A 16487-nucleotide genomic window follows, 5' to 3' on the forward strand; every position below is an offset into this window, starting at 1 on the left:
ATGTATAAAGAACTCAAAGGCCTAGGAGCATAGGCCCTTTAGAGTGGCTCTCAGACCTTCTTATTCCATTACCTATTGTCCAGCCATTCTTTGAGGATGCTGTCACCTGATCCAGCTAGACAGGTGAACCAAGGTTCAATCATCTTTGCAAGTTCACTTGAGGCAGATACTGTCGTATCCATGTTGGGTGAACCCTCCATACAGGATCATCTGCATGTGCCTCATAATTCAGCCTATGCCTTGTTCTTGTATCAAATTCCACCCAGAAGGCAAGTTGTAGGAATCAAGGGGGAGATCTGTTTATTACCTTCAGTGGCTTCTAACTACTGGAAGCTTTTAGTTGCTCCAGAGAAAAATTGCAATGGTCGCAATGTCCCCATTTCCCTTAGTTTTATTGAGCACAGGAAATGAGGCTAGTGCTGCATGGTGACTGTTCTCAGCTCTTCTGCCCAACTGTGCTCATCACATTAGTGCTCTGGGACTCCTGGAAGGTTTCAGCACTGCCTCCTTGGCAGCTCTCTTCTGCAGGAGGGATGCTTGGTGGCAGCATCATTGGCTGATGTGACTGGGGGGTTGAAAGGTGCAGAAGAGCTTCAGGGAGGTGATTTGCTGTGCTGTCCCACCACAGGAGTCCACTCTCCTAAACTTGTGTGAGAACATTTTGGAAGTTTCCAGAAATAATGGTGAGTATTGAAAGACCTATGAGCCAGCTAAATACCAAGGACACTCTTGTATGAGACTGTATTTATACCTAGCAAGGTTCAGGAAAAAATTGAAAATAAGTTATTGAAGAAACCTGAATTAGAAGGTATGGAAAGAAGCTACTTGGGGGCAGAGGACCCCAAGGAACCATCTTCTTCAGACTAGGATCATTAGCCAGAATGGTGATGCACTTTCCTGGTAGGGACTAGAAAGGGAAGTCGGAAGGGTCTGATAGCCTCCTTCTGTAGCATATTGAGGGAGACAACCCTGCCTATTCCAGTTCACTCTGGGAGAGGGACAAAAAAGACAGGAGAGGACTTGAATGGCTTTCAACCCCAAGTGTCAGGTCCTTGAGATTTCGCACTAAGAACTTGTTCCTGATGAAGAATGGGTCCATGAACACTGATGTGGTTGGTGAATGCAGCTTCTTCCTTGTGTGAAACAAGTCAGTTGACTCACCTAAAGGGCTAGGCCTGAGAGACTGGGTTCAAGAGGGACATGATATTACTCTAGTGAAAAAACATAAGCCTCTACTTCCACCTGATAAAGGGACCAGAAAATGCATGCCCCTGGGTATGGACTTCACAGCTTAAGGGCACAATGCTACAGGTCTCAACCAGTTCTGAGTTACTCCAACCATGCATACACATTTGGGAGCTGAACACGCTCTTTAGAATAGACACTCAAGGCTAGAAGGCATCACCGCAGCCTATGGCAGGGTAGCTACTCGGTTCCACGCTGGGGAGTTGTCACTGGCAGATGCTAGGGTCATGCAGCTGTGTTAGAGAGAGTGGAAAGCTCTACCCCATTCTCTGGCCCTAGATAATTTGCATATACATCTATGTGTTGTTCAATATTTTTGGATCAGTGGGAAATAGAGCTGAACTCCTACACTGGACCAACCATGCCTTCAAGTGGGACAGCTGCTTTTCCCCTGTGGAATTCTCTGCTAGTCACATAGATGGTTCTGGAACCCTCAGAAACATGAAGCTCCTTTAAGGTACCTTGGAGATCTTAGTGTCATGTGCCATCAGATGGTCAAAAAGGAGGGGATCTGTGTTGTGTTAGCCAAGGCTTCTTTATTGAATAATTTAAGTCACTAACAAACATAAATAACAACAAAGAAAATAATATAGTTCTTTAATATAATACACATATATGACTTACAGTGCACGTTCATAAGGCAAAGAAGTAAAGCCAAATGTTCCTACTACGTTCAGAAATAAAAATATACATGACAGTCACTACACAATCCACTTTTAATTCTGATCTGCATGAGTGAACCTCTTCAGAAGGACACACTGACATCTGTCAGCTAGGGTGAAAGCAAAATGCACACATGTCCAACTTCTCCACACACGGGTTAGGTATCTGTTGTTCTTTTGAATGTGCTTAAGCCTTCAATATATAAAGATCATTTATAGAAACACACTTCACCAGAATGGAGCAAAAAGATATGTAGGGCACTTCTAATTTGATAAACTGCAGACTTCAAGTTGCACAAGGACATGGTGTGAATCTTAAACCCAGTATCACCCATCCACTGAAGGCACTTTGCCATTTGGAAAAGAAATTCTCATCTCAAAAAGGTCACAGTGGTATAACATGTGCTTAGTGTGTACACGTTCCTGGGGTCCATTCCCAGCATGAAAAGAAAGAAGGAAGGAAGGAAAGAAGAAAGGAAGGATTGAAGGAAGGAAGCAAGGAAGCAAGGAAGGAAAAAAGGAAGCAAGGTAGGGAGGGAGGGAGGAGAGAGGGGGTAGAGGAAGGGAAGGAGGGAGGAAGGAAGGAAAAAGGAAGACAGGCTGACTGGCTCTTAGAGGAATATCATAATGAGGAAGATGAACTAAGTTCTAACTTAAAAAGAAATAAGTGAAGAAAAAATTAAAAACAAACACATTGTCTGAGCTCTGGAGCATGGCCCACAGGGATGGCAGAGCTGAGCCTACCCACCACAGCCCACAGGCCCTGCCTTTCCTTATTTATACTTTACAAATAAATTTTCCAAGCAAGCTGGCCTAGAGCCCAAACTAAACAAGAAAATGTATGCACACTGCACCCCTTGCTCAGGGAGGGCGTGACAGGGAGCACTCAGAGAAGAAGGAATGAATTAAGAGCATAACCCTCATTTCCTTAGTATAAAATCCATATTTTGATTCCAAAACAAGAAAATTGACTATGCTAATTTCCATAACTATTCACATGTTCTTCAAAACACTAAAGTACACATGCCTATTTACATTTTAAAGAAAGAAAATAAATTAATATCAGTTGGGCAAAAAGCCACCAAAAAATAAACTCATGGGTCTCGCCACATATGTGTTACCTAATTTAACCTGTAAAGCTTTGCCCTAAGCTATCTTAGAGCAGAAATTATTCCAATTTTTTTTATGGAGCAAATGGGAGCATGAGCTCTCTCCTCCATGTTCTCTAACATCAACTGTTTCTGGGTAAGTGTTAGCATCTTCCAAAGACAAGGACAAGGACACCCTTCTCAGCTATCTTCAGGCTCTTTCTTTCTAAACAGCACATGTGCTGCGGCTCCAAGCAGCTTTGGTAGAACTAAGAAGCCTCTTGTGCCCAAAGAGCGTGGAGAAGAAGACAGCACCCCAAATCCCGATGACCTCTTGGAAAAGTAGATGACTGGGGCCACAGAGCTGGCATCTGCATTGATTGGCCAGCTTTGCAAAGCCCCTTTCCCATCAGAGCCGACATCATAGGCTTTCACTGAGCAGCCTCCCGTGGGTGTGGATCGAGGGGACAGACAAAGCCAGACTAACCATCTCCTGCAGCACTGTAACTCAGCCTGTAATCCTCAACTTGGCGACTGAACTCGCCTCAGCTTGTGCATAAAACGATCTTGCTGGAGCGGGGTACCCACCTTCCTATCCAAATGTGCAAGCTTAACTGCCCATGCGACGATCCACTCTCAAAGCAGTCTCCTCTCTAAACCTCCAAAAACACAAACTAAAGCAATCACACCCACTAATTGTGGGGTATTGTGGAAATTCAGGTGGCCAAGAACTCTTGCCTGTATGTGACCTAAGCTGTCCTTTCCACTTGTGGCAGGTCCAGATGTATAGCAATGTGAGTTAGAATAAAAGGTGCATGTCTTGCTGAAGATCTCTTCCCCAGGCTCAGGGAGAATCCATGCCCGCAACTGAAAATGCCTTTCTATGCAGCGTTTTCAACCAGACCTTTGTGTCCCATTTAGCATTTGAGTGAGTACCAGCCTGCTGTGGTCAAGGAGGATTAATGTGTGTACTGGCTTGTGTTTTTTCCGAGTGCTCAGTGAAGAGCATCGGCTAAGCTTAGCACAGTAATAGAACATTGAAGTCAGAGCTTCTCCACCTGTCCCAGCTTGTGAGTGTGTATGTGTGTGTGTATCTTTTTTTATTAAGAAAATAAGAGGAGGAGGAAGAGAAGGATGAAGAAGAGGAATAGGAAGAAGGGGTGGAGGAGGAGGAGGAGGAGGAGGAGGAGGAGGAGGAAGAGGAGGAGGAGGAAGAAGAAGAAGAAGAAGAAGAAGAAGAAGAAGAAGAAGAAGAAGAGGAGGAGGAGGAGAAGGAGGAGGAGGAGGAGGAAGAGGAAGAAGAGGAAGAAGAGGAAGAAGAGGAAGAAGAGGAAGAAGAAGAAGAAGAAGAAGAAGAAGAAGAAGAAGAAGAAGAAGAAGAAGAAGAAGAAGAAGAAGAAGAAGAAGAAGAAGAATTTTAAGCTTAAAGGGGGGTATTAAAAACCAACCTTGGATGACACATGAGCCAAAAGAAAGGAGCAGGTGTCTGTCGCAGCCTGGGAACGCTGGTTGGAACAAGCAGAGTTTTACACATAGCACAACAGTGAAATGATACTGGCCTTCACTAAATGGTACCTACTTACCCTTTACTTTGGGGCAGGGCATGAAAGGGCAATGAGGAGGTGTTAGCTATTGGTGGGCATGCTTATGGACATGAGGGTTTGGCAGTTAGTCAAGGGTCTCAAGTCAGCCCCGGGTGACAGGGCCACTTGGCTATTCTTACCATTACAATTGTGACATCAATTTATGGCTAAAACTGGGGGCATTGTTTGGCTGAACTAAACTCAAAGGCCATTGGGAAATAAGAGCCTGAATGTCAGTGGAATTTCAGGGAGTTTTGCAAAGTCTTGCCCCAAGCCATCCTGTTCCCTAAAGGCTACCTACAGTGGTGCTCATATATCCCATATCTGACAGCAAATAGCCCATGAGCTTGGAAATAATACTTTGCAACCAATTCCAGGCATAGTAGTGGTGTGTCTTCAATCCCAGCATTCTAGAGTAGATATGAATGGGTTTCTATGAGTTTGAGGCCAGCTTGATCTACATAGCAAATTTCAGGCCCGCCAAGGCTTTATAATTAGGACCTCGTCTCAAAAAAATAAAATGTTTGTAATCAGAAATAGGTTTTGCCTTACCCTTAGAGCCATTGACTCCTATGGGAGTTTGCATAGTTTTGAATTTGTGTAGCTATGATTAATGATCTTTGAAGTGTTTCCATTTACCCAGAGGCTGGAGTCACTTTCTAGACACTGCCCCTGAACACTGCACATTGTAATTCCCTGGATGCACAGACGCAGCTCCTTCTGGTGACACCTAGGTCTTGAGGGAAGCTCTTATGGCTATCTTTTGAAGGTTGTCATTTTAAAGACTAAGCACAAATATGTACCTCCTCAAACCACCAGGTTTAGTGGGGATGAACTTGCACATTAGATCAGAGCAAGGGGAACCCTGTAAAATGGTGGGGAATGAATCTGAACATGGAATCAGCTACTGGGTAGAAACTGTTGCACTTGAGAGAGAGAGAGAGAGAGAGAGAGAGAGAGAGATAAAGAGAGAGAGAGAGAGAGAGAGAGAGAGAGAGAGAGAGAGAGAGAGAGAGAGTTCAGAATGCATGGAAGGTACCACATGTGATGGCTGATCTTGCCTTAGAAAGAAGCCTTATGTTCCAGCAAGCTAATAATCCATTGAATTCACTTCATTTCAAACCACAAAAAAAAATGGGTCCAAATCTTAGAATTTTGTTGTCAATACAATTGCCCACTTGAGAAACATAGTGCAAGGACTAGAAGTCGTTCTCTCTCCTCCAATGCATCCTCCAGATTTTGTGTCTCCAGCACCACTCTGGTAGTCCAAGAAACAGCCTAACATATCCGCTGCCCCACTAACATCCCAAACTAAAAACAAACATTGAAACACAAGAAGCCAAAAAGGCAGAGAAACATCTTCCCCTCTGAACACTAAGTGGGATGTGGGCATCTGCCTGGGCCCCTAGGGAGCAGCCCTGGGTCACCCACTGAGCACAGCAAAGCCTTTCCAAGTTCAAGTTCAAGGCTGCCCATGCTATGGCTGCCAGTCATCCCAGGGGTCAAGGCACCAGAACTGCTGATTTTTCCAAAAGCCTTCTCAAAGCAGCAGCAACCGCAGCAGTTTTCCTGCAAAGCAAACAAAATACCAGTCTTGTTAATTCAGCAGGACTTTAAAATTGTAATTAGCTGGTTGTGCCCCTTAGGAAACCACAGAGGACTTTTCATAATGTATGTGTGTATGTGTGTGAGACAGAAAGAGAGCGTTTGACAAATTCCATTGCACACCAGGGCTGGCTTTTTTTTTTTTAAGTCCCTGTGAGTATTTTAACATTATTTGCAATGCTGAAGGACAAGGCCCTCTTTGTTTCATCTGAAGCACAGCCACTCCTGTGCTCTTGTCATCAGTCCACAGTCAACTCCATTTCAGCATCAAAGTGAGCATTTGTGCTAGGCAGGGAATTTGGTCACCTATCATATAGGGATGGGGGTGAGTGTTCCACTGACCCTCCCACAGATGCCAGAAGCCACAAAAGCCAAATTCCACATATAAAGTGGCCCAAAATAATTGTGTAAAACCTACATACAAGTCCCTACATGTTTAAAATCATCTCTAGGTGGCTAATGGTGCTAGCAATATCATGGCACATGAATAATCATACCCCATTATTTATGGAACAGTGATAAGGAAAGAGTGGGTATATTCAGCACAGACACAGTGTTTTTCTGCAAATATTTTCTATCTATACTTGAATGGCTCCACAGATAGAAGCCACACAAAAGGATCTGACTATATCTCTGATTGAGGCTTATACACTGTTCCTGCCTGGCCTAACCACTGAGCAACAACTCAATTTTTATGCCACGTAAATGAGAAAAGACACAAGGTTGGGTGTGTTTAATAGAAAGCCACTAGGCTTGTTTTCAAGGTGTTTTATTGGTGCATCAAGAAACTGCTAATGGATCAAAAGAGACTCGTGTGTCTCCATTTACATTATAAACTGTGCCTGTTCATAGGACTTGCATCTCTTTCTTTTCCATAAGAATAATCTTTAACTACTAGGTTTTAAAAAACAAGTATTTAATTTAAATATTAGTTTCACATATAAGATCTTTGCAGAAACCTCATTCATCTTCTCAAGTGGGTTTGCTCAGTGGCAATATCTATACACACACACACACATACACACACACACACACACACACACACACACACACACACACACACCTTCTGTTTCTTTTTGTATGGTGCAGAGAATTGAACTTTGGGCTTTGCACATTCTAGGTAAGCAGCATGCCAATGAGCTGTAGCCTTGGCTCTCTTTTATAGTTTTACATTTTAAGACAGGTTTTAATAAGACGCCTGGCCTGACCTTGAACTCATTCTACAGACAAAGCTGGTCTGGAGTTTGCCCTCTGAGTTAATACTCTAAATTTATTTATTAATTTAAAATAGGGGTTCCATAATAGACTCCATGCTCATCAAGCCCAGGCTTCTACCCCGGGAGCTGAGAATAAAGAGAACGTAACTCAATAAAGAAGCACATGGATTGTGTAGATTGGCAAATCTGAAGCCATTCCGCCTGGTCTGCAAGGGAGACTCACACAGGCCAAGGGAGACTGAAGGAACCCAGGGAAGGGAGGCAGGCAGCCCACAAGACCATCAGGAGGCAAACCTGCCCGGTCTCAGTAATTCCAGCACAGTGTACCCAGCTGTACGGTGTGACCAGCTCAGTGCTTCCGCTGCTGTCTCCGCATGGGCTGCGCTGTCTTCCATCACACTGGGTTCAAAGTGACAGCTTTGGCACGGAAGGGTTTTACCTCCTCCCACCACCATTTCCTCTTCATTCTTTCCCCACAGACCCTGGCGACAGGCCTGCCTTGGAATGCAACCTCCTGTCACCCAGTATGTTCATTCCCACCAGGCCTCAAAAGTGACTCCAGGACTCTCTGTGGGAAGGTGGTTTGTGGCAAACCCAGGGGGTTTGTGGTGGCTGGGGACAAAGCTGCTTCTAAAGGAAAGGCTGGGAGAGAACAGAGATCGGGACTAGCACTGACTAGCACTGCTTGGTTGCTCTGTGGCCCTGACTGTTCACAGCTCCTAGTACAGGCCAAGGCTGAGGCTATCACTTAGGCCTGGGGCCCCTATGGACCTAAAGTGATACCTTCCTCTGCTCCTCCGCTTCCAAGCACTTTATTGCACAACAGTTTTTGACAAACAAGAATGTCTTGTACACACAAATCCCAAACCTTCTTAACTCTTCATAGAGTCTTACATAAATGACAGACACTTAAGTAACTCTGACACAGAAGACTATGTGTTTTCCAAATCCTGGTTTGAGTCGTTGACTATGATGCCGGGATTTACTCCCTCCCCATCGTATTCTCCAAAAGATTCAAGGCCACTTAACAGAATATATCCTGGCAGACAGACAGGCAGAAACTCTGAGCCCAGAAAAATGCAGATCAGAATGAAAGATTAAAATGAGTTAGAGCTGGAGTTACTGCTCAGATGGTTCTGGATTTGTCCCGGCACCACAAGATGAGAGAGAGAGAGAGAGAGAGAGAGAGAGAGAGAGAGAGAGAGAGAGAGAGAGAGAGAGAGAGAGAGAGAAGCAGTTTGTTGCAAAAATATAGCCATGTGTTAGAATTAAGCTGCAAAAATGATGATAGACTTTCTAAGATTAGGGCAATATCTCCTCTCAAACACTAAATTGTGGGAGTTTTAAGTCTCTCTTGGTTGGTGTTCTCTTGTTTTAAGTCTTTTCTAGAATTTGCCTTGAATTCACTATTAGTATCAAAGAAGGCATACATAAAGACATCCCTTAATAATTCAACTCAACTGTGTCAGTGTGTATGGTGATGATGTGTGCAGTGATGTGTGTGGTGATGTGTGTGCAGTGATGATGTGTGCAGTGATGTGTGTGGTGATGTGTGTGCAGTGATGACGTGTGCAGTGATGTGTGTGTGGTGATGATGTGTGTGTGGTGATGATGTGTGCAGTGATGTGTGCCGTGATGATGTGTGCAGTGATGATATGTGCAGTGTTGTGTGTGCAGTGTTGTGTGTACAGTGATGTGTGTGCAGTGATGTGTGTACAGTAATGTATGTTCAGTGATGATGTGTGCAGTGATATATGTTCACTAATGATGTGTGCAGTGATGTGTGTGCAGTGATGATGTGTGCAGTGATGATGTGTGTAGTTTCTTGGGGTCAGAGAGCAAAGCCATAATGAGAGGCAGCTGCTATGTGGGGGAATGCAGCCTTTAGCTTCTGAAAAAGCAGGGTATCTCATGCTTTTCAAGTGAAGGGTGCACATCTTCAGGTGAGCTACTTTGTTTTCCCAAGCATCACTCACTGCCCCTGACATTACACAACTGTAAGGGTGACCTGAGATCATTTCTGTGCAAAGTCTGGATCCCACTCTGCTGGGAACTCTCAGGGCTCTACCTGTGTTATCTCAGAGGGGCCACAAGCTGTGGCGTTGAGCTATCTACAATCCACACAATGGGGAGCTGCACTTCCTCCACTGGCACATGGTAAAGCTGAAGTGAAGAAAACACAATAACCTGATTGGAGCCCGCCAGCTCAAACACTCCCTGTTTCCCTCAATGTCCACACAAGAAATCCCCAACTACTCCATTCACATAAGCAATCTGTAGACATCACTCAGCAAACAGTTTCAAGACCTTAAAATCACATGGGAGACAGATTTTCCTGGGGTGCAATCCCAGTTATCCTCAAACAAATGTGATTTTATTTGTTCCCACAGGAGGAGAGACTTAAAACCAACCTTTTGAATAGGCTCCTTTCATGGATTATTTGGTCGTGAGGTTCAGAACACCAGAGTTGCAGTTCTTCTAAGGAAACAAGAGACATTGGGGGAAAAGGGTTAGAACAGTTTCCAACTTACAGTAGGAGGGCATGGGAAGAACGGAAAAATACCCACTGGGTTCGTGGTGCTCTCCCAGCAACATCCAAGAGAATAAAACTCCTAGCAGCCTTCTGCTAGGAACACCTGCCCTCATCTACTGGAACATCCCAACATCACTTCCCTTCCTTCTATTGAAGCCAGCATCCACCCACTTACTCCCTCTTTACATTTAATTTGAAAATGTATGTTTGCTCAAAGTCCACTTTGGCAAAACAAAGGAGCCAGTATTCATGTCACGGGGGCATGACAACTAAAGAGTACAGCTACTTTCAGGTAAGATCAGGGTAGTAGATGAAGGGATGTTAAGTGGCATCAGAAGATTTAAGAGGACAGACAAAGCCTCAGTTGGAGACTCTACAGCCATTGTAAAGGAGGTGGCATTGAACCTTAGCCTTAGTCAACAGGATGCAAGGTGTTAAGGAGTGATGGAGACACGTTTGGTGTGTAGGGTATAGTAGTACAGCTGTGGCTGCTGGTGTATTGTCTTGGTGTGGATAGTGGGAGATGTGTGAAAACTTTCTGATTGTAGATTGTCATGATACAGTTTGGATCTTAACTGCCCCTCCCCCAGGCCCCTGTGCTAAATAAAGGCTTATTTTCCAGCCTGCAGTGTGTTACTGGGAGGTGGTGGAGCCTCTAAAAGGCACTGGGGAGAATGACTTTGAGGGGATGATAGCTTGTTCTTTCTGTCTTTCTCTTCCTGGTCACTAAGTGAACTCTCTTGCTCTCTATCTCCACAGGTCCAATAGTAATGAAATTATAGGTGTGATGCAAAATTAAAAAAAAAAAACCTTATCACAAGAACTTCATCATCTCCTACATTTGTTAGAGCACTGGAAAGGTGACTAATACAGAAGTTGGAATGAGGAGATCCTTTGGTGGAGTATCGGTGGCCTACGGCATTTTACATTCACTAGGAGAAGAACGGGATCTGTTAGTAGATCCGAGAACAGGAAGAAGGGAGAAGGAGGATTCGTTGTAGGAGAAAAGAAGTCACATTACTCTTAGGTACATTTCTTTCTTCTGGCTCCAGCGTGCCAAGGAGTTTTGTAGGAGGTGCCTGGTGAGTTCGGAGAGTTGAGAACATTGCTTCTGATGGGGATGTGTGCTGTGTTCTTGGGGACATAAGACAGAGCAGAGTGTGTTGTCAGAGCCCGAGCCAGAAGGCAGAGAGCTTCCAGCCCTCAATTTCTAAGAGAGAAAAACATGCTTCTTAAAAGAAGACGGCATGTCCAGCTGATCAAAGGCTAACTGAGAGCTTTTGAACATACAGCAATTAAAAGGGATAGCAAGAAAACACAAACTACTTTAAAATAAATGGTTAAAATGGTAGTTTTGAAAAGAATTAAAATTGTATTTTAATACAAATGTAAACTCGTATATTTTTTGAGAACATATAAGAACCAGGTTATTTCAAAAGTAAATCTGTAAAAGTTTAGTCTCAACACAGGTTTAGTATTCCTAATCTAAAACTCTGAGATTTGAAATGCTTCAAAATCTAAAACTTCTTGAGTGTCAACAACATGACTCATAAGTAGAAAAGCCCACATCTGACCTCGTATGCCACGTAATGATCAAAATGCAGGTGTTCTGAAAACTGCACACTCTTTCCTGAAGATGTATGCATAAGATGTGAATGAGACAAGAGGATTCCATGCCAAGATGGGGTCCCTTCCTTTAGATATCTTATTATGTATATGCAAATATTCCAAAATCTGAAGAGATCCAAGATCTGAAACTCTTCATGCCTTCAAGCATTGTAGATAAGGGATGTTCAACCTGTATTTCTTTGAAAATTAAATGTACTGGTTGGATATTGGGACCCAGGAACACTACATTTATATAGTATTAGAGTGAGTCTGGAAACATGATTCAGGCTGTCACCCACCCATCACAACACTTCCCTGCCCCTCCTCAGTGTATGTAACAACACAACAGGGACAGTAATAATGTCAGGGCTATCAGGTCAGCATGAGGGTTACACGTTTTCATCTTCATAAAGCAGTTAGATTCAGTGCCATGTAAGTATAACTTTAAAAACTAGATGTATGCACAGACATTTGAAAAATTATTTTCTTGTAATATCTATCTGCCTCGGGTATCACCAGCTGGGGGGCATAACTCAAAGGTGATTTTGTAGCTGTAGTCCCACGATTTAAAATATTTCTAAGCATTTTTCAGCCTGTATAGTGTCATTAATTCCTCACTGTGGTTTCTATATTGTCCTGACATGTCAATGTGTATTTAGACTCCTGGTTAAAAATACATTGGTGGAAAATGGGCTCAAAATAGATTGGTTGCCCTAATAAGCAGTTTATGCAGTCTGGGTGAGGTGCTGGCTAGGTAATGAGTCTATTTTTATTTGGCATCAGTACCAATTATCAAGGAAAGGTATATTCAGACACAAATAAAACTCAGTACTGATGCTGAATTTAGATGTAGATTTAATTTCAATAAAATGTGGCTGTGGAAAAAGTGAGAACCTGACACACAGTCATTCCAAGGTTTGCTGGTCTGAGAGAAGATCCTTTCCAAACCCCAGGGTGTGTGGACAATGAGGAGGAGAGCAGAAGGAAATGGAAGTGTAGAGAGTATGTACTACCCTAGGCATGACACCAGCCATCTCACGGACGCACACATTAGAGACATCCTCACAAGCCTGAGGTTGGAAGGTGGAACTTGCATGCTGCCTCCATGTTCATCTATCCCAGTTCGGCAGCCTACATGGTGAGCAAAGTTACTCAGTGCAGTGAATCTGCTGTTGGATTATCTCTGTAATCTATGGCTATTTAGAAGAGACAAGCATAAGAGGCAGAGAAGCCCAGTTAGGAGTTGACGGAAGCAATGCAGGGAGCAGGTGTCTCAGGCTAGGGAAACAAGGCATACAGAGAGCTGGAGAGATTCCTAATGCAATTAGAACATACACGGTGCAGAACTTTCAGGTTAATCAAATATGAAATGGAGGACTGAGAGAGGAAGGAAACCGGAAATGCTCATGAGCTGACTGTGCCTCATAATGGACGTTCTTTGCTGGAAGAATGGTTGAAAGTGAGAAGATGGAGAAGAGTGTGGCTTTGGACTGAGAAGACCCAAGTGGAAACATTTAGGATACAAGCAGACATATAATTCTGAAGTTTAGATTCTGTCCCAAAAGGACAGACGAGGGAGTCAGAACACAAAGATTAAGGTGATGGGGACAGATTTCCCTATAAGAGATTAGCACAGTGTGCTCAATTACGCTCAAAAATACTTCAGTCTTTAGTCTCCAATAAAAATCTCTTTCATGTATGTTCAAATATATGTTCATTCCAAGCTTAGTATTGTAACTAACATCTGGTGCCCAGAGGAGGAGAAAGTATGTGAGGTAAATAGAGAATTTAGAATTGTAAATTTTTTATGGAGAAAGTTCTCCTAAATGTACTTCAGGATATCTTCTCTAAACTGTGCTTATATCGCCCAAACCATATATCTGATATCTGTATACAAGTGTGAGTTTGTGGTATGATATATTTCATAACAGATACAGTGATTTCATAATGCTAAAGGTAATATATGAAACATATGTAAAATATAACATTAATATCTCAATAAAAATACTCCAAGCAATATATTTCTAGCACAAGATTTGAGGCTGTAAACAAAGACATTAAGAGAAATCTCATTTAAGGCTGAGGTGACTGTCACATCTGATGAGACAGGCAAATGGCAAGCAAAGAGGAAACAGGAAACATGGTCACCTGTGCACTCAGCCTGGAGTGGAGCTTGTGGTCTGACAACCATGGGTGCTTGAGAGCTTCGCTGGCACTTATTCTCCAACTAAAGGGAAATTGAGAAGCATGTTAAAGGAACACACCGAAGGCCGCCTGCATCAGCAGTCTATCTCTGGCTCTAGTCACAGGTTTTGGTACAGTAGCTAACCCACATTCAAGCTTGTTTTCTAGAATTGTGTGGTATGAAAACATCCAGAGGTGACCATCAGTTCTAACCACAATAACAACACTGGTAATACAGGCAGGACAATAGTCAAGTTCTTATTAAAAATGGAGTGTTTTATCAAATATAAATAATTATTCTTTGATATGACATCTGAGCTTCATAAAATGGATTCTTAACAGACTATTGAAAAATAAAGGCACATTTCTTATAAGAATAAAATGCTACAGTAATTCTCTCTCTTTTTTAAAAGATTTATTTATTTATTTATTTATTTATTTATTTATTTATTTATTTATTATATGTAAGTACACTATAGCTGTCTTCAGACGCACCAGAAGAGGGCATCAGATCTCATTATGGGTGGTTGTGAGCCACCATGTGGTTGCTGGGATTTGAACTTCAGACCTTTGGAAGAGCAGTTGGGTGCTCTTACCCACTGAGCCATCTCACCAGCCCCACTACAGTAATTCTCAATGAATACAAAAGCAATTTAGGTAAGAAGTCACTTGAATATGTCTGTTAACTTTTGAATGAAGGAGTTTTGAAGAGTTTAGAACAGGAGGAATTACTATAATTATAATAGAACATATTAGATTACTTTATAAAGAAATTGTGTTCTTTTGGAGATGAAAAAAGGTTTACAAAATTTAAAAGAAAAATAACATGAAGAGTGATAAAAATGTATTATATCATAACTCTAAAACTTATAAACTTACTTGGTTGCTGATAAATACCACATTAAAATAACCTTTCAAATTAAAAACTGATTGCAACAATATGAAATATGCTTCTGCAAAGACATCAAATAATTCCAAGCAGTCACAAAGCTTCGATATGGAGGATTGCTTTAATACAATTTCTTTATTAAATGACAAATATTGAAGTGTAAGTCTTCACTTGCAATGAAGTTATTGAGAAAAATCACGATTATAGGATCCTGAACATGCAGAAAATATTAAAAACTCCTTAGCCCAGCAACTCCACATGGTTCTAGTTAGTATCCTAAGGTTTTACTGTTGGGTCCCTTGACCACTCCATGGGATAGTGTTGAAAGATGATCATTCCTACACGCTAATGAAAAATGTTTAAGATCTATTAAAAGGTTATTAAGATTGTACCTGTAACTGGCTTCTAATAATATTTCAGGTTCATTTTTGTACCCCAGATATTTATTTGATGACAGTGATATTTGGCCTAAACGTCAACCAAGTGTTGACTTGAGAGCTAAGTCAGTCATTCATCTGTTATCTGATATTTCTTGGATACTTAAGAGACCCCAGACTGTGGGAGTGGGCAGGACTCAGATGCCCAAGTCCAGTCACTTCTAGACCTGTTCTGCACTCGCCATTTGACTTCACGGCTCTCAGCCTCTCTTTCTTTACATCAAATTGTGACGATTATCCCCACACACAACAGGAGTGACCAGAAGTTTAAAATACACACATCACACACACAGTTCACAGTAAATGCGGAGTTCTTCATCTTCCAAAGTTCAAAGAAATTGGCATTTTTATATCTCTATATTGTCTAGGTTCCATCAATGTAAAACAGTAACAACCTTAGCTATTATTTTGCCTAGAGTTCAAGGACAAAAAAGTTAAGTCTGTAAATTGTTCCTCCCCTCAGACTGACATTTTTATTAGGCTAAGTCTCCTCATTCTTTAGAGCAGTGGTTCTTAACCTGTGGGTCATTACCCCTTTGGTAAACTTCTATCTCCAAAAACATTGACATTATGATTCAAAACAGTAGCAAAATTACAGTTATAAAGTAGCAATGAAAAGAATTTTATGATTGTGGTCACCACAACATGAGAAACTGTATTAGAGGGTTGGGGTCACAGCAAGATGAGCAACTGTATCACAGGGTTACACAGCCTTAGGAAGGGTAAGACCCACCACTGTAGAGGCTCAGACTGGCCCCATTGTGCTGTGAACTGCTTTGTATCACTTCTTTCTAAAAGATATCACTTGCCAGACTGGTGTTGTGTGCCTTTAATCTCAGCACCTGTGAGATAGAGGCAGGCAGATCTCTATGAGTTTGAGGCCAGCTTGGTCTACAGACTGAGTTCCATGCCAGCCTTGACATATTCCCCAGGGACAGACGTCCAGTTAAGTGCTTACATGAAATAATGCCCCTCTTGGCATAATACCCCATTATCCATGCTCCTACTCTCCCTTACATCCTCCTCCCTCTTCCTTCACAACCTTGTTTATTAATGGGGTCCAAAGACTGCAGAGAGAATCAAGCAACTGTTACTGACTCTGAAGACCTTAAATGTGACCTACTGTCATATAATTTAGATATAAAGCCATCTAAAGTGGCTTGTCAATGTCCATCCTACTCTGTGAGACTAAAATTAAGCCCCTATATTTCAATATCATACTTGTTCATCTGCTAAAATTTGAATTAATGTGTTTAGAAAAACATAAGGCAGAATGGCATCCTAGAACGTGAGCTTGAAGGAAGATGAACAAGTTTAGTGTCCTTCCTCTCGGATCCTAGCTACATACTGTCTCATCATAAAGTAGTCACAACAGACACTCCTCCTCTGGGAGTTAAGGTCTATGATTAAAAGAAATAATGTCCAAAAGGCAGATT

The 16487-nt window shown here is 42.2% G+C and overlaps 1 protein-coding gene across 4 annotated transcripts in view; it reads right to left on the minus strand.

Moving 5' to 3' along the window:
• Window positions 1–1755: 1755 nt before the first annotated feature.
• The window catches only part of Mylk4 (myosin light chain kinase family, member 4), a 105950-nt gene continuing 91218 nt past the window's right edge, over window positions 1756–16487 (minus strand). For 3 of the 4 annotated variants that reach the window (XM_006516670.3, XM_006516666.3, XM_006516668.4), the window contains 3 exons: window positions 13690–13768; window positions 9812–9878; window positions 4337–6147 (listed from right to left, as the gene is read on the minus strand). In XM_006516670.3, the coding sequence (XP_006516733.1) occupies window positions 9837–9878; window positions 13690–13768 (121 nt within the window). In that variant the 3' untranslated portion in view covers window positions 4337–6147; window positions 9812–9836. Of the gene's footprint in view, window positions 6148–9811; window positions 9879–13689; window positions 13769–16487 lie in introns of all 4 variants that reach the window. The other variant, NM_001368880.1, reaches the window with a different exon arrangement.

Source organism: Mus musculus, chromosome 13 (genome assembly GCF_000001635.26).
Source record: "Mus musculus strain C57BL/6J chromosome 13, GRCm38.p6 C57BL/6J".
NCBI classification, from domain to species: domain Eukaryota; kingdom Metazoa; phylum Chordata; class Mammalia; order Rodentia; family Muridae; genus Mus; species Mus musculus.